We start from the raw sequence: 24,154 nt of genomic DNA, 5'->3' as shown, positions 1-24,154 counted from the left end.
GTTATTACATGCAGAGTTTTTAGGTCCTATAATTAACACTGTTTTTTCAGAATTTAGCAGTAAGAAATTACTCGTCATCCAGTTTTTAATATCGACTATGCATTCCGCTAGTTTTTCAAATTGGTATGTTTCGCTGGGCCGAGAAGAAATATAGAGCTGAGTATCATCAGCATAACAGTGAAAGCTAACACCGTGTTTCCTGATGATATCTCCCAAGGGTAACATGTAAAGCGTGAAGAGTAACGGCCCTAGTACTGAGCCTTGAGGTACTCCATACTGCACTTGTGATCGATATGATACCTCTTCATTCACTGCTACGAATTGATGGCGGTCATACAAGTACGATTTGAACCATGCTAATGCACTTCCATTAATGCCAACAAAGTTTTCTAGTCTATTCAAAAGAATGTTGTGGTCAATAGTGTCAAACGCAGCGCTAAGCTATTGTGTTTTGGCTGTTTTTGTATCTTGTTTTTTTCTTGTTTTTCTTTCGTTTTTACCAGTGTCTTTTTTACCGTGTATATATCCACATGTGAACACCTGACGAGCTGTGATTTTGAGGTTTAACAGAAGGGGAGAGAGTAGATTTGTCTTTTTATCACTTGCTTTAAGAATTGTTGTCCACTGATTTGCTGTGGTCTGTTAAAGTTGGATTTATTATAGTCTCTTAACTGTGGGTAATTAATTGGTAAACTGTTTAAGAGGTTCATTTTAGAATGTTTTAGGGTAATTTTTTTTGTAAAATTATTTTGGAAAGTCACGTCTCGGTCTTTAACCCCATCCAAACCAGCAGGGTCCTTCATATTATTGCAATTCCTTTTGGTTTAATTCTTTGTGTGTTTTTTTTTATTTTATTTTATTTTCCTGGGTGGAGAAATAACCTAGGTGGCGTAGTCTTTTTTTTTTTTTACTTTTAGCCAAGGGTTACATTAAGATGATTTTAATATATTAGAATGAGTACATTACAATATAAATTTATTAGAATGAGTACATTATTATTTATGGGCTTAAAAACCAGATGCAAACAATCAGAATATTGTACCTGGTGGGGAGTGCACAATGTAAACATGAAACATATGCCATTACCTATATTGTACTGTGGTAGAGTTATGGAAGCCCTTCATAATGCAGAGGTCAAGTGCCTGTTCTGCCAATAGTTAACAATGGCCATATAGTATGCAGTAAACAGCTTTACAAAATTCTGCTGAGGTGAAATTCAGTGCAGCCCCTTATCGTGATACGTATCATATCGTGGCTTTGCTGGTTATTCACAGCCCTACCGGTTACATAGGTACTGGTGCCATATTGGCACCGGGTTTCGGTACCCAACCCTATATCTCTTACACTCAAATCTTTAGTAAAGTTATTTAAATTATTTTAGGACTGTCACTATATGAAAATAATTCATCATGTTTACTCATGTTTCAAGATTGCTGAAATTTGACTCTAAATATACACATTTTCTTTAAAAGAAAACTAGTAGTGGATTTAATTCTTCTCATCAATGATCTATTTTGCTGTTGGTTGTGTTTTACTTTTAACTAAATGCTAGGACGAACAATTAACTAATTATTTTAAAATTAGACCATGATCTTAAGAGGCACAGCGAGTTCAACTCTGTGATTTGTAGAGCTGGAAACGTACTTTTTATTTGTTGTATAAAATTACATTCTACATATTTAATGAAATTCAATATTTATTTACTGATTTGCATTAGTAGTGTTAAATTGAACATTTTTATACATATTTTAATTTAAAAATGACATTTATTTTTATTTTTTTTCCCAAAAGCAAATACCCACACTGAGTTTGTTGTGATATTCCTCAGAGTGATTGAGTATGTGAGTTCACTGGAACACACGCACTTCAGTGACGGCGGCTCCCAGCCTCCCATCGCCATCACACAGGCACAGCAGGCCGTGGCAGTGGACCTGCAGCTGGAGTTGAGCGGAGAGGCCAGTCCAGAGCTGGAACTGGGCCTCAGCCATCCAGTTATCCAGCCACTTTCCATCCAGGAGCTCTTGAGAGAAAGCAGTCACGGTAAAGGATTCGACCTGCGGGGAGGCAGTCTGCTCACAGGCACCAGTGCCGCCAAAGCCGTCTGCACGCTTTCCACACAAGCTGACAGGTACCATGCAAAAAGATACATCTTTCACTGTCTGCATCTGCCCATCTTCATTTTTCCATCAGTTTTTTTTAAGCTAAGAGGAATGCTTTATCTTAATGTTAATTAGGAATTGAATTGTAATGCGTTTTGTGTCTTATGGGTTGTCATGACTAAAATGTTTAGACCGTGTGTAATCAGAATTTGTGTCCACCCAAAAGTAATTGATTATTTCACATGAATAACTCAAGCAAAGTGGAATATGCAGTTCTGCTTGTCGTTAGTTTTTTAGCAAACGAAACTCCAAACATCTTTCAAACCTTTGATTTCTAACTGGAGTTATGTGTAAAATGGCCACTAGGGGGACCAGTAAGGTCATAATTAGGTAGGCATTTTTGGTCCATCCAGTGCTCTCTGTGCTCTATGTAGGAGTTAAAATCAGTGTGTACATAATATTATTATTTTGCCTTTATTGCAATGCTACTGTATGTGGGCTTTTCTGAATGTGATTTCTATCAGTCCTGTCCTTAAGATGTTTGTAATGTGTTTTTGTAATGGCTCTCAGCTCTCAGTAAGAAACAGACCAATTTGGTTATCTTAAAATTAGAACATGATCTTAAGAAACACAGCCACAAGTGCGATACTTGTGATTTGCAGAGCTGTATTTAAATTTGCACAAAGCCTTTAAAAGAAGGATTAAGAAATATACTGTAGGATGTTGTTGAGTATCTCATACAGGGGAAATCCCAATAGAGATACCATTTGTTTACCTCTTCCCATTGAACAGTTCATCTTTGTTATGTAAGTGATGGGACTAAAACGGCTACTGACAGATGTTTCTAGCATAGCGCCGATCCCGTGGGTGCTTGAGCTCAGAATGGCTGCGCACCTACGGAAAAACACAAAATATTCTCCATTAACTTAAACCAATCAAAAAATAGACTGAGATTTGGGAATCTCTCTGAGTTCTCACATCGTGTCCCTGCATGTCGTAATTCACAGCCAGTAATCTCGAAAGATGCAAGAGTTGAATCAGACTCATCATTATATTTATGATATAATAGCAGCATGTATTTATAGTTAGTTTTAGCATGGCTATTCATTGTATTTTAGAGTATGTGCCACATTGTGTATGTACCCGATTGTCCATCACTGTTGTTCTCACATGTCTGTTTATTATGTTTTAACATGCAGCTGATGTGTATGTCCTGCAGGCTGTTCGAGGATGCAGTAAATAAACTCAACCTAGTGGCTCTTGTGGGTTTCCTGCATCAGCTCAGAAAAGCTTCACAGTCTCAACTCTTTGATTCGGTCACAGAAATTGGAGACTATTCCTTAGCCATGCCAGGTACCCAAAAATTATTGACACTTTCCACTGACAGAATACCTTTTTTTCCTAAAATACTAAATACCTTGTTTTAGTGCCACGTTAAAATTTTTTTAAAAATCTAAGATTTACGAGATTAAAGTCGAAATACTATGAGAATAAAGTCGAAATACTATGAGAATAAAGTCGAAATGTTTCGAGATTAAAGTTATAATATTTTGAGAGTATATTCTAGCCTTTTGCACATGCAAATGGACCAGATTGGGAGCACCGGGAGATATTCCAAAATCTCAGCTTTCAAAATCTGTCAGTTTTATAGCAAAATACAAACAATATATTACAATAATGTGTTTTTTCACGCTCTTTAATGTGGCGTGACAGATCGCTGTATTCGCTGTATTTAAGCGGCATTCTTAAACTGAAGCTAGAATACAGCGATCTGTGAGTCTTTCCGATTACAATAATGAGACATTATTTTCATTACAAAATTAAGCTATACTGTTTTTTCATGCCTTCTGATGTTCCTTCACTTATATATCTTGCTATAAACTTGAAATAAAGAGGAAAAACACATTTATAATTTGTATTTCGTGATGAAACTGACAGAATTAGAATGCTGAGTTATATTAAAAGTAACAAAGCATAAAATTATTGCGATTACTGGGTGGCTGGCGTGCTACAAATAATGAATGGAAGACGTTAAATATTATGTCCAAATATTTAATGTATTATACCATGAATAAAACAGCTTGTGAATAGTCACTTACATGTTATAGCCTACAGGCTACCTCAGAAAAGAAAACAATATAACTTATGTTAACGAGTTGGAGCCCACTTCAACTTTTAGAACGTTTTATTAATTAAATAGGCTACATGTGAGGAATAAAAGTTTGGACGCACACAGACATTTTTGCGGAGTAGGTGGGGGAATTTTCACAAATTTGAAATTTTCACAAAGAAAACAGTATAATTTAATGAATTGGTTCACATAAATACAGTGATTTTATCATTAAAGAGCTTGAAAACACATTAATGTAAGACACATAATTTGTGTTTCACTATAAAACTGATTTTGAAAGCTGAGACTTATATTAAAAGTAGGCCTACCAAAAGCACAAAGCTTATTGCTATTGGGTGGCTGGCACACTACAAATAACGAATGCAATGGAAGAAATATTATTTCCAAGCATACTGTCCCCGCAAGTATGACACATGGTATGATTTCTGCTAATAATCCTACATATATTTGTAGTGTATTAAAAAAGGGTTAAATAAGAGAGCTACAGTGCCCCCCAAAGGAATGTCGATGGGGTGTGTGAGCTGATGTTAAAGGGGTCATATGATGCTATTTTAAAGATCATTATTTTGTGTATTTGGTGTAACAGAATATGTTGAGATGCTTTAATGTTCAAAAAACACATAATTTTTTAAATACTGTACATTATTGTAGGTCCTCTATGCCCCGCCTCTCTCAAACACGTAGTTTTCAACAAAGCCCCCTCCTTTGACAAGCGCAGTCTGCTCTGATTGGCCAGCTGACCCAGTACATTGTGATTGGCCGAACACCACAAGCACGCGTCGGAAATGTAACGCCCCTTACCTAGGGCTGGACGATATGGCCAAAATTTATATCACGATATATTTCTTAATTTCGGTCGATACGATATAATTCCGATATCGATATGAACACTATTAAAAAAGCCTCATAAAAACGGCCAAGAACGGCCACAAGTTCCTGAAACCACGCCTTCTTTCTTTGCGTGCACATGGCATTATGCTAATATTTCCACATAGTGACGTAGACATGTGGGGGCATGTTAGAACGAGCCATTTTAGGTAGGCGTGGTTGACTCTTAACTTTTATAAAGAATATCTCTTTGGATTTGAGACTTTAGTCTTTGCAACTTTACAGATCTTCTTTATGCACCAAGAGCTTGTAACACTCCAAAGAGAAAGGAAAACTTGAAATTCTCGAAACATTTCGACTTTATTCTCGTAGTATTTCGACTTTATTCTCGTAATATTTCGACTTTATTCTCGAAATATTTCGACTTTATTCTCGTAATTTCGACTTTATTCTCGAAATATTACGACTTTAATCTCGTAATCTTAGATGTTTTATTTTTTTAACGTGGAACTAAAACGCCGTCGTATAATTTAGGCTAACTTATTTTATAAATGTTATTTACTTTTATGTTTTTTTTATTGTTAGAAAATAATGAAGTCAGAGAAATCTGGGTTTTAAAGAACCTTATTCAGACAAATCCCAAATTTTGGTAACAGGGTTAAACAAAGTGCTAGTCTCATATAAAACTAATATTAAATTATTGAAGTACTATTGAGCACACAGTATATTCACATAATATTTAGTTTGACCTCCTAAAGTCAATGAACAACATTTTCTAAAGGTTATGCACCTTATTTCACCAACACATTCGAAACATTTAGACTTTTTAGGAGTTTTAAAGCCCATTTTTTCTTGTTTCCTTCACCTCATTTGGTTTTCATTAAAGGGGAGGCAAAGTCGACCCAGGACAAGCGTAGCGCCCTCCACCTCTTCCGGCTGGGAGAGGCCATGCTTCGCATTGTGAAGAACAAGAGCAGAGCACTGCTGCACATGATGAGAGCCTGGAGTGTGGTGGCACCCCACCTGGTGGAGGTATAATAAGACAAACCCCTCATGTGGCTAACACATCCTTAAAGGCGATGAAACCAAAATAGCGATACTGTAACAGATTTGTTTTTCTTGTTCCCACAGGCAGCATGTCATAAGGAGCGACATGTATCCCAGAAGGCTGTGTCCTTCATCAATGATGTTCTGATGGAGGTTCTGAGCAGCTGGGCTGAGCTGCCACACTTTCATTTTAATGAAGCTCTCTTCAGGCCTTTTGAGCACATCATGCAGCTGGAGCTCTGTGACGAAGACGTCCAAGATCAGGTCCTCACTTATCATGCGGCCAAGCTGAAAGATGGTTTAAACAGAGCCTTGTTCAAACAAACCTGTCTCAGTGCCACATATTTTTACTTTAGAGTGAGTTAATTGCAGTGTCTTGTGTATCTATCCATTGTGGTACAGGTGATAACATCCATTGGAGAGCTGGTGGAGATGTGCTCAGCTCAGATCCAGTCTGGCTGGAGGCCGCTGTTCAGTGCTCTCCGAACTGTACATGGAAACAAAACAGATATGAAGGATTACCTGATAGGAGAATATTCTATGGGTATGTGAAATTTACTGTATTGTTAGTTATTTGTGCAAAGATTTTTTTTATTCTCTCTCTCTGATTATGTTTATGGCTCACGTATTAATGAAAACTTGCAATATAGGGATTTTACTGCTTTCATGGCAATAAGCATCAATAACAGCATTCTGATAAAATATTTCTTTAATATAAAATATTTAACAGTTCTATAGCATATTTAAACTAAAACAACAGATAATTTATTTAAAAAGACATAAATCTTTGACAAATACATGGTTACTTTTTTTATGATATTAATTGAATAGATAATTCTTCCACTATGTAATAGAGTTCATTAGCCGTAATTGTAGGTGTACAATTTTCAAGCAACTTAATAATATAGAATGGACGGTTATGGGTGTGTGTTTTGCACCAGCTTCAAACACAGCTTAGCCAATAAGGGTTTCCAGTGGCAAACCAATGGAAGATATGTAAAGTGTTTGAAGCTTTTTTGAGAAAGTCTTTGAAAAAATTGAATCATTTTAATTTTTTAATAAATGACACAATGCACATTTGACCTTAAACGCTACGCTATGTAACTTCTTTTGGATAAATGTTATTAATTAAAGGTGTGTTAATTAATGTAAGTGTATGGTGTGGGGTTGAAAGTTTGTTGTCATAACAAATGAGGAAAATCAACCATATATCACTCTGAAATGCATTTCCGTTTAATTTTTTTCACTCTTCTTCACATATGCAGGGAAGTCACAAGCACCTGTGTTTGATGTCTTTGATGCCTTCATTAATACAGACAACATTCAGGTGTTTGCCAACGCGGCCACTGACTACATCATGTGCCTAATGAAGTTTGTGAAAGGTTTAGGTGAGCTAAACAATATAAAATATATTTATTGTTGCCTTCATTCATCAAAACAGATGTTTACACAACTATAGTGACTTCTGCTTCTGAGAACCCTAGAAATGTGAAAAGGGTCCACAGAATTAATAATTATATCTAAATAACAAATTATAATTGCTGTGTGATTGTTTGTAGGAGAAGTGGACTATAAGGAGATTGGAGACTGTGTTCATGTCAGTGGATACAGCTCAACAGATCTGTGCCTGCCTGCCCTGGACTATTTGAGGAAATGTTCACAGGTGGGCAAGATCAACGCATTTCTGTCCATAAATGATTTACACACTTTCAGACGTTTTCGTAATGTGAGTTTGGGTCAAAAAACTAATTTTCCAAATGAAAGGAGTAACATTAAGTTTGGAGTTTATGATGTATTATTTTGCATTTGCAGCTGCTTGCCAAAATCTATAAGATGCCGTCCAAGCCCGTGTTCATGGGTGCGCGGCTGGCCAGCCTCCCGATGAGAGCTCAGGAGAGGTCTGTGAGCACTGAGGATGGCATGGACTGCGTTTTAGCAGAGTTTGACGATGACACAGGTGATTTATTGATTTATTTGTTAAAGTACATGGTGGAGAATAAGTTTAGAGATGAAAAAACAACTATTACTGGTGCACAGGGGTGATCAGTTTTGCGTGTGTGCAGGTCTGATACAGGTGTGGATTCTTCTGTTGGAGCAGTTGACCGCAGCCGTGTCAAACTGTCCTCGGCAGCATCAGCCACCTACACTTGAGCTGCTGTTTGAACTTCTGCGTGAAGTCACCAAGATACCAGGTCAGACGCCTGTGATTAGCACTACTCACAATCACACTGCTGTAGATACTAAAGCAAACCCACAAAGCTCTGGCTTGTTATGTTGCGTCTTCCTCCTCCATAGGGCCTGGCTTTGGCATTTTCTCTGTCATCCAGCTTCTTCTTCCTGTCATGTCACTATGGCTACAACGGAGCCATGGTGACCACTCATACTGGGACATTGCTGCGGCCAACTTCAAGCATGCCATCGGACTGTCCTGTGAACTGGTGGTGGAACATATTCACAGCTTCATCCATTCAGGTAAAACTAGCAAATTAATCATTTCAGTTCATTTATGTGACCCTGGACCACAAAACCAGTCTTAAGTCGCTAGGGGATATTTGTAGCAATAGCCAAAAATACATTGTATGGGTCAAAATTATAGATTTTTCTTTTATGCTAAAAATCATTAGGACATTAAATAAAGATCATGTTCCATGAAGATATTTTGTAAATTTCCTACTGTAAATATATCAAAACTTAATTTTTGATTAGTAATATGCATTGCTAAGAACCAAGAAGATATGGACAACTTTAAAGGCGATTTTCTGAATATTTTTTTTTTTTTTTTTGTATAGTTTTTTTGCACCCTCAGATTCCAGATTTTCAAATAGTTGTATCTCAGCCAAATGTTGTCCTATCATAACAAACCATAAATCAATGGAATGCTTATTTATTAATCTTTCAGATGATGTATAAATCTCAATTTCGAAAAATTAACCCTTATGACTGGTTTTGTGATCCAGGGTCACATATCTTTATATTTCAATGCACATTAACTACTGATCTAAGCAATCAGTCAGTCAAAATATGCGTGAATCTTACGAAAAACATGACTGGATCATCACCCCAAAATAAAAAAAAATAAAAAACAAACATGAAATTATCATTTGCATATTGAAATTTGGCCTATATTCGTTGCATTGTGAAAAATGTTTTTTTAAACAGCAGTAATTAAAGACATTGCAACTAATGCTACTATGTACAAATACTTTACATTTTACTTTATGCATTTTTTCACATTACAGTAATGGAAGCTACAGGAAAAATTTTTAATTGCCATGAAAATGAAAAAAAAAGACTTTATTTGGTTCATGCAAAACCAGGGTTATTATCATTCAACTAAAATTAAAACTAAAATGATAGTAACCATTTGGTTGCTTAAAATAAAATAAATTAATATATAATTTTAAATAAATATATATTTTTTTAAATTGGAGGTTTATTTATTTATTTATTTTTTATTTCAGCTAGTTTCCAAGGCTATCTTTTTTTTCGTTTAGTTTAGCTTGAAGTACTAAAATAAGTAAAAAAAACTAATAACAATAAAAAAACTATATAGACATAAAAAAATTGAAAAGGGGGAAAAATACAACTAAAACTTGAACTAAAATGAAAGTGAAAACAGAAAATATAAAAATAAAATCTGATTAAAAATATTTACAAAAACTGTAATAGTATATCAGTAATACTAAAATAACATTGTACAAAACATTGTTTATTTCTTCCTTTTTATCTTTTCAGGACACATATGGACAGCTTGACAGGTTTCATGAGATTCAGCCCACTAATACCTGATGTGTACAATATGTGCCATGATAATTAATGCAGATATGTTCAGGAGTTTTAACTTGAAGATGACCTTGAAGTGTGAAATTGTAATGTGAGTGACTGAATGAGTGAAAGTGACAGTGCTCTGCGTTTAACCCATCCAAAGTGCACACACACAGCAGTGAACACACACACACCATGAACACACACCCGGAGCAGTGGGCAGCCATTTATGCTGCGGTGCCCGGGGAGCAGTTGGGGGTTTGGTGCCTTGCTCAAGAGCACCTCAGTCGTGGTATTGAAGGTGGGAGAGAGCTGTACATTCACTCCCCCCACCTACAATCCCTGCCGGTACGAGACTCGAACCAGCAACCTTTGGGTTCTAACCATTAGGCCACGACTCCCCTGTAACTGTAATGTATATGAAATAATATAAATTGTATGACTTCATTTATTTTGCAGATATTGGCTATGAGAGTCTGATTAATCTGATGCTGAAAGATCTCTTCAAACTGCTGGTGTCCTGTGTGGCAGAACCAGCCGAGACCATCTCCAGAGTGGGCTGCTCCTGTATTAGGTGTGTGTGTGTGTGTGTTTAAACATATTGAGCTGCCTACATAGCATCAAACTCTCCTGAAATCAATTCAGAGCACACTCTACCGTGTGCACCATGTGAGGAGTGTAGTCTTTGTGATGTAGAGCGCTCTAAATCGGTCACTTACGATGTTACATTCAGATGCATGAATGCAGTTGACTGCTTGAGGTTTAGTTGAATAAAAATACAGGTTAAGTAGTGACAATCATTATGTATCTCAAGTGCTTAACAGGTTATTTTCAAGATAGTTCATTGAAAAAATGCTTGAAGTTATGCTGCAAAATAAGATTAGTTTTAGTTTTGTCATGTCTCCAGTATAGTAGCAGTGGACATATTAAGTTCTGATTTGTTATGTTTGATGTCCAGGTATGTTCTGGTAGCAGCAGGGCCTGTTTTCACTGAGGAGATGTGGCGGTTAGCATGCTGTGCCCTGCAGGACGCTTTCTCGGCTACCCTGGAGCCTGTGAAGGTGACTATCATAATAACAGTTATTGAAGCTGTGTCTCCACTGTCCAAATATCTTGCATGAGCCTTGACAAAAAGCTTTGTTCTTTGTAACCAGGATCAGCACAAAGTCATTGTCATGCAAGTGGGCGCTAATTCTATGCATGTAGCTGAAATTGTGTGTGCATGGTTTGGTTTTGTGAATGGTTTCAGTGTTATGAAATTTAAGGTCGTAAAAAGTGTTAATGATCTTAATTATCATTTTGAAAGGTCCTAAATTTGGGGATGGAAAAACAGGTCTCGTGATACATCCTAAATTGATTATTACAATTCAAAAAGCAATGATTTTATTAAATGTGAGTCCTGCATGTTCAAAGTCAAGATTCAGTGCTGTTGCATGTTGTACAGCATAAGCTCAAAGTTTCAGAGCAGTTCGCAATTAAATGAAGTTGTGTGAAAACCGCAATACACACCCATTAAAAACTAGGTACAATTTCAAAAAGTATAGTATCACGGTTTCCACAAAAATATGAAACAGCACAACTGTTTTCATCATTGATAATAAGGAATGTTTCTTAATCAGCAAATCAGCATATTAGAATGATTTCTGAAGGATCAAATGACTGAAGACTAGAGTACAGTTATTTCAAGTTATAAAAATATTTACTGTTTTTACTATATTAAATGTAATACAGTGTCATATATTAAATGTAATACTACGTCATGGCATAGTATTAAATGTAATTGTCAGGGACACAATTTTTGTCATAAAAGTCTTGCCTCTGGAAAGCTTTTGTAAATCACATTGCAGCTACATTAGTTTGAACAGGAAAGTTCATTGCCACATATTTATATATATATATGATATGCAAAAATATGTTTACAAAAATAGATTGAAACTTCATGCTTAGGACTTTTGCGGCCACATGTTCTTTGCTTTCTCCACTAATGTAATCTTCTTTAAGGATTAGTGTTGTGCTGTTTTATGGAAAGAAGGAAAATGGTGCTGCTATCTGGGATATGAATACACATGTGTAAAGATGACTTGTGATTATGACCGAAGACTTTTTCATTGAGACTCTAGTAGGATAGCGTGAATATATACTAATATTATTTTTGATACAAAATTAATCCGTCATGATTGCAGGGATTTTAATGTCATTTTTATTTGGCAATTAAGTTTCTTAAAGACTGTGCCAGAAAGCTGTTTGCCTGAGTTTTTCGCATTTTGATTGGTGCTGGAGATGGCGCAAAAATTATTTGAAATAGTAAAAGTGCTCCTAAAGAGTGGGGTTGATTCATTTCTATAAATCAGTTCATTCAAGTTATAAACACTGTTAATGCACCTGGCTGCAGTGTCTTCGTGGTTGAAATGATGATTCAGCTAATGGATCAAACTAACGTATTGGCCCGAATATAAGACGACCCTGATTATAAGACGACCCCGCTTTTTCCAGATGTACCTTTTGGAAAAAGGCTTTTAAAAAAACAAATCTTGTTTTTTCTCAGTAAAACACTTTTTGTCTTCAATTATTTTCATATTGCATATTTTTTCTATTTTAATTTTTGTTTTGAAAGTATGGTAAAAACTGGTAAAATGTACCAACAATCACATTTAAAAAATATACACTCTAGACCAGGGGTGGTGAACGTCGGTCCTGGAGAGCCGCAGCCCTGCAGAGGTTTGCTTCAACCCTAATCAAACACACCTGAACAAGCTAATCAAGGTCTGAACAGTTACTAGGAAGCTACAGGCAGGTGAGTTTTGATTAGGGTTGAAGCAAACCTCTGCAGGGCTGCGGCTCTCCAGGACCGACGTTCACCACCCCTGGTCTAGACCCTGAATATAAGACGACCGCGTTTTTTCAGATGTATTTCCAAGAAAAAAACATCGTCTTATATTTGGGTCAATACGGTAATTGTATTTTAAGCCTAAAGGTCCTTGCACACTGAGTCCGAAATTTTCATCCGAAATTTACACACGTTAAAAAATAAATACGACCTCACGTTGTGTCAATCACGTTTACACACTGCCTCCGAAACTTTCGTCCGTCATAAAAAAATTCGGATCAGGTTCGATTTTCTGCGTTTTCGCATCCATAGCAAGCATTTTGATAGGAAAGGATGACGAATACGGAAAAGAAAAAAAAACCCATACGAAAATTTCGGACTCAATGTGCAGGACCTTTACTCTCAAAACAAATAGATACATTTTCATTGAGTGTTGGCTGAAAAATATTGAGGTATTCTTTTTTTAAAGGTGTCATATAATGCTACATGCACTTTTACAAGTTGTTTGAACTGAAATGTATGTTGCTCCCCCGATCTACATAAATGCGTCTATGTTCGCGCGAATCATTTGGGATCCAGCTTCACCTACAAAGTGTAAGGTTTTTTTAACAAATCTTTGCAAATCGCCTTTTCTAATAATGTGCTAATTGGCAAGTTTCACGATGAATGCAGCTAAAGTAAACCCTCTCAAAACAAATAGATACATTTTCATTGAGTGTTGGCTGAAAAATATTGAGGTATTCTTTTTTTAAAGGTGTCATATAATGCTACATGCACTTTTACAAGTTGTTTGAACTGAAATGTATGTTGGCAGTGTGTGTACACAGCCACCCTATAATGATAAAAATCCACCCAGTGTTTTTTTGTTAATCTACTAAAATATTTACCCCTTTCTCAAATCGAGCCGATCTCAGATGCCTGTCTGTGTGACATCACACAGACAGGCCCCTCCCACGATAGTTTGATTGACAGTAGCATTTCAGCACAAACTGGACTGGTGTCTTACCTTAGCTCCGCCCTGATTGAGCTGTCATCAGTCCGCCATTGTTTCACCGCTGGAGCAGATGTAGACAAGAATGACTCCTAAGCGATCGAGGTGTTCTGTTGTTGGATGTAATAATGAACATAGCAGTCGTCATTTACTCCCGACATCTGAGCCGCTGAAGATGCAGTGGATTATGTTTGTTTCTGAAGGGAATGCGCCCCCGATCTGCCTAAATGCATCTATGGTCGCGCGAATCATTCGTGATCCAGCCTCATCTACAGAAGAAGTGAGTGTAAGGTTTTTCCTAATAATGTGCTAATTAGCAAGTTTCACGATGAATGCAGCTAAAGTAAACCATCTCTCTGAGAGCGCCTCGGAAGAGGGCTCTCAGCAGAGCTCATAAACATTTAAAGGAAAATGCTACAAATCTACATGCTCTGAAAAAAGCTGTTTTTGACAGGGTAAAAAAGGTGTTTTTTTACACTACCTTTGAGTAATTTTAACCAAACTATGTTACAGACTTTTCATTAATCTTCATATCAACTTGTGGAAAATGGGCATCCTATGACCCCTTTAAGCTATATCCTAGACTAGAGAGTGCCATATACTGTTGAGTATCTGGTGTACAGAATGAAAGGTTTTCCTTTTATAGTTTTACTTTCACTTACACATAAATCCTGCTTGCTTGCTGATGATCTTTTGCTGTTGTGTAAATGTTGATGTAGGTCAAGCACAGAGTGCTGACAGATGCAACAGCTTTATTCATGCAAGTACTTATAGTAAAAAAAGTTTGTTCTGTTCTGTACAACATGACATATGTTTTAATAAGTAGAGAATTAATGTATCACATGTGAATATAAAACAGTGCAAGCTTTGATTTATATTTACATCTAAAAAGTGTGAAAAGAAAATGTGTGTTATAGTTTTCTACATACATTCTCTGTCCTCTGGTAGAATCTGCTAGCTTGTTTCCGGAGTGGTTCGGACAATTTCACTGGAGACGCGTGTGAAGTGAAAGTCGCAGCCCCCTCACACTCCCCTTCAGCCGACGCGGAGTACATGAGGATCCGGGCCATGGCTCAACAGGTACCTGTGCACCTCACGTCATTTACAACTGTACACTGACCCAGACATCTTATACCAACTTATGCTGCTAGAACATATTGATACTGTGAGAAAATAGAGCAATAGGTATAAAATGGATAGTTATGGCTATGAAATCTCAAGACAAGCGCTTTATAGATTAAACATCATCAATGTCAAAGAGTTCTTCAGTCAGTAATTTCATTCATAATTACAACTTCTTTGGACTATTTCAAAGTCTGTTGTACTGTATGTGTCACAGTTCCTGGTGCTGGTTGGTGGCGCTATGAATGTGAACCACAATTGCCACATGCATGTTATCAGCCCCCATTACTGAACACACAACTCCAATTTGATCTAAATCAGACAGTATACTTGTATGAGAGGCTTGCTGTTTCCCTTTTTTGCTATAAATGTATTGCCTTGCCATGGCATGTTCAAGATATCAATAATCAATGCTCAATTTATGTTTTTAATTCCTTGGCAAAAATGTAACCAAGTTTGGTCGAACCGTCTGGTTCTTGTGGTCTTGTGCCGATGGCCTTCGAGGTCTTCGCAGGGAATCTGTCTCTAGGGTTCATCTAGTTGACATGGTCTCCACTGACATTCAGGGCTGTAGAGGTCGTCTCTAGGTGCTGATCCACCATCTGTTCTGAATATGGACTGGATCCGGGTGGATACGGTGACCTCTGAATAAGAATAAAACAGACTAATATTAGCGTAGATGCCCTTCTTCTTACGATGTAGCGAGTACATCGGGTGTTATGGGAAGTGTTCCTGGTTCTGGTTGATCTAATTAATGCAGCCTAACAATCATTTAATTGTTTTGAGTTATAGAAATGCGATAGTGTATTATGTGTATTCCAGGTTAAAGAGATGGGTCTTTAATCTAGATTTAAACTGACAGAGTGTCTCTGCCTCCTGAACAATGCTAGGTAGATTGTTCCAGAGTTTGGACGCTAAATAGGAAAAGGATCTGCCGCCCACAGTTGATTTTGATATTCTAGGTATTATCAAATGGCCAGAGTTTTGAGATTGCAGACTTTGTGTGAAGAATTCATTGATTATAGTGATCGGATGTATTTTTTTCTTCTTTCAGGTCTTCATGCTAGATACACAGTGCTCCCCTAAAACTCCGAGCAGCAAGGACGGATTTGAGCACGCTCAGTCCTGTGTGCTGATTATTGAGCTTCCTGCTGATCAGCACTCCAATGGTCAAGCCCAGAAGAGGTGAGATGATGTGCATTCAAATTCAGCCTGCTGATATTTATTATTTTAATAATACTCCATATATTATAACGTGATACAGGGCCGGAAGAAAGTTTAGTGGTTGATTGATATGGGTTTCAGTGACTGATTCATAAAATGCTATTTATCCATAGACCTGATATTAAAGAACTAGTTTTAAAAACCTGCAATATAAAATGTAAGGTAAAATAAAATAGGTAAATTAAGATTAAAATTTAAATGTTGTTTTAATCATACAGTAACATGTGCTTGTATGTTTTCTTATCCTCTTTTTCATGCTGTGCTTGACACAGAAAAATTGGGTAAGGCCACTGCAAACAGAATCTGCATGTAATATTTCATATTTTTCAAGTGGCCTATTACCTCCAGAACCGGGTTGTGCACTGCATGACACTGCATTTGTTTGTTTGATTTTGATTTGAGTTGAATTAGATTTTTTTAAATATCATGATTCAAAATGTGTATGGCATGGAATAGAAAGTTCATATAGATGATCATATAAATGATCAGATACTGTAGGCCTTACATGCATGCATATGTTTCTGCTACCGCTGTTCCTGAACAAAGTGCTATCCTTAATGACTCAGTTTAAATAAAATTGGACAGATCAGAGTGCTGTTATATTCTGTTCTGTCCCTGTGCAGGATTCCCTTCAGGACTCTGGTGGTAAGTTTACTGTCCCATCAAGTGCTCCTGCAGAACCTGTATGACATCCTCTTAGAGGAGTTTGGGAAAGCTTCTGGGAGCCTTGAGGGGCAGGGCAGAATCCCCACGGCAGTGTCGGAGCCGAAACCCGCAAGCTTTCTCCGCTACATCTCAATGCAGAACCTGGCCATCATCTTTGACCTGCTGCTGGACTCGTACCGCACAGCGCGGGAATTTGACACCCGTCCAGGACTCAAGTATCTCCTCATGAAGGTGTCAGGGGTGTGTGGAGCTGCTAACTTATACCGCCAGTCTGCCATGAGCTTCGAAATCTACTTTCAGGTACATTTTCAGTCTTACCTCAGATGTAAATATCATAGATGATCAATTAATCATCAGTTAGAGATGCAGGACGAGATTTTCTGAGAAACTCTCTTGAAAATTGAAATCAAAACCAAAATAAACGAATTTGTGAATATTTGCTATCTGTCTGTTCTGTGTACGCGCTGAAAATATATTGTGTTTGTACATAGTCCTGGATGTGTAAATAGGGGAAAAAGCAAAGTGGATCGGACCAATCAGAGGAGCACCACAACACTCTTGTAGCCAATCAGCAACAGGGGCATTAACGCTCATGATGGGGAGGAGAGAGAGTAAGCAAGCAGGAGATTTGTAGAAGGACTGTAGAAAGAGAGATGACTGAGACATTACCAATGAGGAAAAGGCCAGAGGAAGAAGGGTTACTAGCTAGGACTCATGTCAATTTAGGAATAGCTTTCCAGCGCTGAAGAGTCGTTAGAGATCAGAAAACAGATGCTGAGGCCTCTTTGTTTTCTGCTCAGTATGTGAGTAACATTAGTTTAGCTATTTTTTCACAGAACCAAGATATGCTGTTGTTGTAATATTAGCTATAGTAACAGGACTGATTCATCCAATCCATGCTGGAGCAGGCTGTCTGATGCGCCAGCTGTTAGTCGTTGTGTTGCATTGCGTGTTTGTGAATTTGGGGGTGGAGCAGTGAAGGGAAGGGTGTGTTTGTTTGGGTGTCGATTTCAAATATCAGCCGTTTTTTTCAGATATCACTTACCACACCTTTAAGTAATTGAATAATTGATTAAAATAATTTCCAACATATTACATGCTAATATCCAAAATACTGTTCTTGACCTGACTTCAATGTACTTTCATCTTCATTTCATCAAAGGGCAAGACAATAATATATAGTATATTAAACAAGAGTTTTAAAAAAACACACACGTGAGATAAAACAACACAAAACTTATTCAGTATTTCAGACATTGTCATAACCATGTAAAGCTTACCTTGCTGATATTTAAAACAACAGCTTGTGTGACATTGATTTTATATAGCAGTTCAACAATGAGTTAACACTGAGTATAAGCAGTTTACTTTTAGCGTACATTTTACACACAATATTGCCAGTTTTTTGCCTTTGCCAATTAAAATAGTTCCAAATGAAACTGTTGGTGTTAATTCCTCATATACGATACATTTTCAACATTTTGAACAAGTTTTAAATTAAGATTTTTAAAATTTTTGAAAAATTCAGCTCCGCAAGGCTGCATTCGTTTGATCATAAATTCAGTAAAAACAGTAATAGTGTAAAATATATTTATAGTTTAAATGAACTTTTCTATTTTAATGAAATGCTGAATTTTTAGTATCATTACTCCAGACGTCCTTGTTACATGATCCTTCAGAAATCACTCTAATATGCTGACTTGCTGCTCAAGAAACAATAATGTACATGCCTTAGATGTGTTTAACTGTGGCCTAACTATGTTTTGTAATTTGTGTTAAATTAAGAATTTAGAAATGAAATAGAATTATTTGCCTTTCTGCGTCATGGATCATCTCAATATGCTTTTCTGTATATGTGTTCAGGCTTTGCTGTGTGCAATGCTGACAAACCAGGAGAACATCACTGTGGATCAAGTCAAAAAGATCCTGAGTGAGGAAGAGGAGGGCAGCTCTGATTCTTCACAGCAGTGCTCCTCTGAGGATGAAGATATCTTCGAGGAGACGGCCCAAGTGAGTCCTCCACGTGCGCGTGAGAAGCACGCCTGCAGCGTGGACTGGGCATGGCTGCTCAAACGTCTGCACAATCTCTGCATGGACTTGTGCAACAACTATATTCAGATGTACCTGGACCTGGAGAGTAGTGCAGGAGAGCAGCCCACCCACCGGGCCGACCCACTCTTTTTCTTGCCCCTTTTTAATTCGGAGACCTCTACGCCTTCTCCCGGGGGCCTGTCGGGCCACGGAACGCCCTCAGAGGACAGCTTCCGCCTCCATCTTGACGAGACCCCCTCAGAGGAGGTCCACAGCCCTGGTGGGTTGAGTGCAACCCTACCCCAGCTGAGAGGAGACAGGAGGAACGGGGGGCGTAAGAAGGAATGGTGGGAGAGTGCGGGAAACAAGCTGTACACCATCGCCACCGACAAGACCATCACCAAGCTTATGATCGAGTACAAGAAACACAAGCAGCAGCACAATCACACCACGTTTGCCAAAGATGTGAAGGCGGGAGATAAGAGGGGCGAGACAGTGACCCTGCGTGGCCCGGACTCCCCAGGGCCCCAGAGGCCTCAGCAACTAGTAGAGCAGGGGCCCATGCGCCACTCTTTCAGCGCGGGGCCCGAGCTACTGCGGCAAGAGAAGAGACCTCGATCGGGATCCACAGCAAGTTCCCACAACATCTCACTCAGAGACTCTGAGGCACAGATACAGGTAAGACGGGACAGGAAATAAAGTACAGTATGAACAAGCACCACTCACGTTTTAAAACAGCTGTCAACATGTTAATGCGGGTGAATCATTTTAAAATCATTATTAATGCATTTACCAGTGTTAACTTTAAAGTCAGTATGAAACAGAAGTTGCGATTGTCTTTACTTCCCTATTGACCTATCAGTAAGCCCTTCCCCTCGAACGCAGATGAGCCAATGGCAGTCGAGTATCCGTTGCACAGGGAGTGGAACTCGGACATCTGTAGGTTTCAGCGCCATAGAGAAACACTGGAAGATCTGAAGCCCGCATCATTTTTATGGGGTTTATGCTTCAAAAATGGAAAATACTTGTACCACTGATTCCAGGTATCCCGAGAGGATGGGCAATGGAATTTATTTTATTCTATTTCCTAAACCCAAACAAAATGGAGCAAAATGTCCCAAAGCATTCACCCCCAATCCCAAAAAAAGACGAAAACGTTCATTTTCTGGTTGTCATTAAGTTACAATTTTCATCTGCTCAAGCAGAACGTTAATGTCATCTTGTGCTTTAGCAAGGTATCTCTGGCTAAAGCTAGCTAACGTTAAAGTTAGTGAGTCCATGCTAACCTAAATAGCGGACTGTTCTCGCGTCTTGTACAGTGTAGGGCAAAAACACATAAACGAAGGTCTACATACTCTCTTCATATTAAACTGGTTAAATGTAAATTAATTTAATCATAACCTGCGATACATGAACAGTGTTGATCCGGGATGTTGTTATCTGCGATCGTGATGAAACGTAACATTAGACTTCTCCCGCTTGCATTGTGATCTGTAAACTCTCGCTTCCAAATTAATACCCACAATATTTATTTTAGAATCTTTTATATATCCCTCCATGGCATATTTAAGTCCCACTTGAATGGTGGTCCTTCTGTGTCCAAAATGTATCAAAAAGATATAGGGACAAGGTTTTCACACTGACAGCTGTCATTGTAAGACAGCTAGCAACTCTGTTTGTTTGTCTGAGTTCGCAACAGTGTCTAAGGGGGGCGGGGCTTACCGATAGGTCAATTGTGATGTACAGTATATATCCACATGGAACAGCTTCTTCAATGTGAAAAAGTGTAGGGCAGGAATGTTGGGTTATTGTTTAAAATGACTAAAATAGAAATAATATATTGAAGCTAAATAGAAATGTTTAGATAAAAATAAAAACTTAATAAATCTTTAAAATTACATACTAAATATTTAAAATTATAACTGAATTTCAAAATAAAAGCTCATTCAAAATATTAATAAATACTATAATAGGTCTACATAATAAAAAAAAAATAGCTGAATTGATCAAAAAAGAAAATGCTTTTTACTTTATTTAAACACAACAGTAGCACAACAAATCCTAACAATCACCTAAAAGCCAAAAACACACTGCATGACACTGATGGCGTTCTCCTTAAGAAGGTCTGTTTACAATCCCACACACAAACTAACCTCTCACTTAGATTTTGTGGAATGTTATGTTGCTTGAATTTTGAATTTGTGCTATTTTATACATTTCTTTGTGTAGAAAATAAAACATTATTTTAATATTAAAACAATATTACAGGCTACAAATACATTGTGGCACAAAAATAAATTAATGTAGAGTCAAATGACAGAACTTTCAGCAAATTAACCACAATTTAAATGAAAAATATATATTTTTTTTTTCTGGAATTGCAGATTTCTTTATAGAATTATTTTGTGAACTTGTATTTGTCCATTTTTCCATCTAGGCCTGGACCAACATGGTCCTTATAATCCTGAATCAGTTCCAGCTCTTGTCGGATCCCACGTTCATTGCCCTCCAGCCAGCGGTGTTCCCCTGTATCAGTCAGCTGACCTGTCATGTGACTGACCTCAGAGTGCGGCAAGCAGTGCGTGAGTGGCTTGGACGAGTGGGACGCGTTTATGACATCATCCTGTGATGACCTGGCTCATTTTTGATCTCCAGTGGCCTTTTCCATAGAGCTCTTTTCCTTGTCATTTACTGTTTGCCTCGGCATACGCTCATAATTCTGTGATGCTATTACCTGCTTAACTTTGCTAACTTTTTTATTGCAGTACACAGTGATCTGTGTAATGCAAATCCCTTTTGTGAATGTTCTTCAATATCCATGCTGTTATATTCAGAATCTGTATTTTTATTTATTTCTCTGAAAGTTTATTGGCTTTAATTGTACATGTGCCATATTATGTTGTTTTTCAGGGTGTTGTTCGCTCATCTGATCCTTTAAAACGTAAACTTTAAAGTCCCCTGAACATTTCAACTAGTTGAAGTCGTTACACAATGAAATGTGGAACTTAATGCACCTGTGTTAATGCATTGATTAATATATATCTAAAGCACAAACTTATGCTTTGCTAATGCAGTTTTATGTTGCTACAGTAGTATAACCACAACACATTTCCATAATATACAATGCACACAATGCTTTAAAACATTTAACTCAGAAGATTTCAAGCCACTTCCTCACACTGTAAAACAGCACATAATTTTGGAGACTCTCCTGATATCAGATCATAGAGTATCAGGCCTAGATAAAAATCAGTAGGCCAGATGTTTTGGCTTCATCTTTTGTCTAAATCTGGATGCATTGAACCTTCACAAGAAAGCTGATCCACAAACACTGCACTCGCTCTCAAAACACTCATAAACCTCATTCTGTTTAAACGTCCGATGTCCGTGCATCCTGTCAGCAAGACACTGTGTGCCATAGATTCCACTACCCACAATGCAATGGGAATCTATCATCAGATACTGGTTTCAGTATTCACCAAACAACACTACATCTGAGTAAACTTGAAGAAACTTTAGTAAATTTGAGTAGCGAGAAATATAACTGCAGTGTACTTTTCATAGCTGCACCATATGTTGTCTTTGAACTCATTGAAGCTATTAAATCAAACAGTTGAAATGTAGGTACATTTTTAACTGGAGTCTATTTACAACCTGTATTTATTAAAATTGGATGCGTTTGCACTTTTGGAGGCATACAGTTTTATCACTTTATTCCAAACACATTTTCTTGATCTAGAATTGCAGTTGCTTGAATTTTTTTGTCTTCAGTCATCTGCATGTACTATTTATATGTTGATTTTGTGTGTGTGTGTGTGTGTGTGAATGAAAAAGGATGTATTTTATTTATTTTGTGATGCCTACAATGTTGTGTTATTGTGAGAAATTTGCTCAACACATATGACAAGCTACAAAGAAACTCTTTGTATCTAATTCATATACACTTATTTCAAAAAGGCTATTGTGCTATACTTCATGTGCAATGTGAGTTATAGAAAATTGGGAACCATATACATATATTCTTTACATACAGTATATCCAGTCCACACAGCCTATGTTACATAATCATAGTAAGAATGTATAGCTTAGCTTCATTTTTTCATACTCTGTTGTGTTTATGGCAACTGATTTGCATAAACGGGGAGATTAAAAAGGATGTTTAAAGGGACCAAAGACAAATTTATATTCAATATCAGAGTGTTCTGAAAAACTATTATGTACTTTATTTTTAGCAAATCAAACATGTTTTTTTTTTAAAGCCTGATTTGTCCAGAGTAGGAAAGGATTAAATTTTGTTCTTTCTCCAGGTAGCTACAAACTGAGGTGTAGTCTACATTTGTCTGCTTTGTGTTGAGTGCCGGTTTTGTAAGTAGTGGACAGAAAAAAAAGTTCTGTTTGACAGCAGATTGTGAAAATGTTCAGGCAATATTTTGTCTAGGCAAAAAGACTTTATAAACTCTAAGGGATATTTTTTAGATGTTTTTTTTTTTTACTTGTGAATCTAAACCTGCAGCACTTGGTCTAAATCCACAGGAAAACTCGATGGATTATGTTGTGCGGACTTAAGCTAAAGCTACAAATGCAAGCTAAAACAGATTTCCATGTAATAGTGAAAATGTTTTAATTTTAGCTCTGCTAACATATGTTCAATTCATAATGGCACTCCTTTTTACAGTACATCAGCATTAATTATCCCATGATGTACCATGCATATATTCTTGTAAGTATTATGGCAAGAATGATATTTGTGTGAATTGTGTGTGCTCAGTCTGTGCCAGTACTTACGTTGCTGTTTATTATCAAACTTCTATCAATCAAATGCAGTACATGTGCATTACCCTGAATGGGTTCTGAAGTGTTTGTTCGATCATTTATGTTGTAAGTGTTGCAGAATAAATAAGCAGAGTTACCAGTTGTGTGTGTGTGTTTTAGTTGTTGTTTTATTGGCATAAGTGACTGGGCCAGTTAATAATAATAATAATAACCACATATGCACATACACTGCAAACCGATTTGCTTTTCTTTTTATTGGATTCTTTATCTCATCACTAATTTTTGAAATCATTCTTGCTTTTGATTGGAGATATGGATTTTCCAAGATGTTGATATAATGCTGATATGTCATTAAAAAATAGGACACAAGAATAGTCCTAGGGCTAGCGTGGGTCGACGATTGGCAGACAGAGTCAGAAGGGGCAAGACTAAGGGAGAAATCCAGGGAACCAGGCGAAGATCAGAAACCGGAAAAACGGCTAAGGTTAAGGCTAAGGCTAAGGTTAAGGCAGGGAAACAAACGAGGGCTCTGTAGTGTCGCTATCACTAGGGGAGTGATAATCGCTGAACAATACTCGGCCGAGAAATGTGGTTAGAGTGGGTGTTATATAGTGAATGAGGTAACCAGAGGCCTGTTCTGCCTTTCTGAG

The 24,154-nt window shown here is 37.4% G+C and overlaps 1 protein-coding gene across 1 annotated transcript in view; it reads left to right on the top strand.

The window, feature by feature from the left end:
- LOC107597717 (brefeldin A-inhibited guanine nucleotide-exchange protein 3-like) overlaps positions 1 to 23,638 on the top strand; it is a 63,316-nt gene extending 39,678 nt beyond the window's left edge. Inside the window, exons 19-36 of the mRNA XM_016288887.1 lie at positions 1,829 to 2,128; positions 3,319 to 3,452; positions 5,945 to 6,090; positions 6,190 to 6,369; positions 6,508 to 6,649; positions 7,371 to 7,493; positions 7,665 to 7,768; positions 7,918 to 8,062; positions 8,169 to 8,297; positions 8,401 to 8,577; positions 10,330 to 10,444; positions 10,829 to 10,931; positions 14,637 to 14,768; positions 15,865 to 15,995; positions 16,307 to 16,315; positions 16,658 to 17,000; positions 18,564 to 19,409; positions 21,169 to 23,638. Coding sequence (XP_016144373.1) covers positions 1,829 to 2,128; positions 3,319 to 3,452; positions 5,945 to 6,090; positions 6,190 to 6,369; positions 6,508 to 6,649; positions 7,371 to 7,493; positions 7,665 to 7,768; positions 7,918 to 8,062; positions 8,169 to 8,297; positions 8,401 to 8,577; positions 10,330 to 10,444; positions 10,829 to 10,931; positions 14,637 to 14,768; positions 15,865 to 15,995; positions 16,307 to 16,315; positions 16,658 to 17,000; positions 18,564 to 19,409; positions 21,169 to 21,360 — 3,451 coding nt within the window. The 3' untranslated portion in view covers positions 21,361 to 23,638. The remainder of the gene's footprint in view (positions 1 to 1,828; positions 2,129 to 3,318; positions 3,453 to 5,944; positions 6,091 to 6,189; positions 6,370 to 6,507; positions 6,650 to 7,370; positions 7,494 to 7,664; positions 7,769 to 7,917; positions 8,063 to 8,168; positions 8,298 to 8,400; positions 8,578 to 10,329; positions 10,445 to 10,828; positions 10,932 to 14,636; positions 14,769 to 15,864; positions 15,996 to 16,306; positions 16,316 to 16,657; positions 17,001 to 18,563; positions 19,410 to 21,168) is intronic.
- Positions 23,639 to 24,154: the final 516 nt, after the last annotated feature.

The sequence above is a fragment of the Sinocyclocheilus grahami genome, unplaced genomic scaffold (assembly GCF_001515645.1).
Source record: "Sinocyclocheilus grahami isolate Dianchi unplaced genomic scaffold, SAMN03320097.WGS_v1.1 scaffold235.1, whole genome shotgun sequence".
In the NCBI taxonomy this organism is placed as follows: Eukaryota; Metazoa; Chordata; class Actinopteri; order Cypriniformes; family Cyprinidae; genus Sinocyclocheilus; species Sinocyclocheilus grahami.
This window is presented reverse-complemented; position numbering and strand designations above follow the sequence as displayed.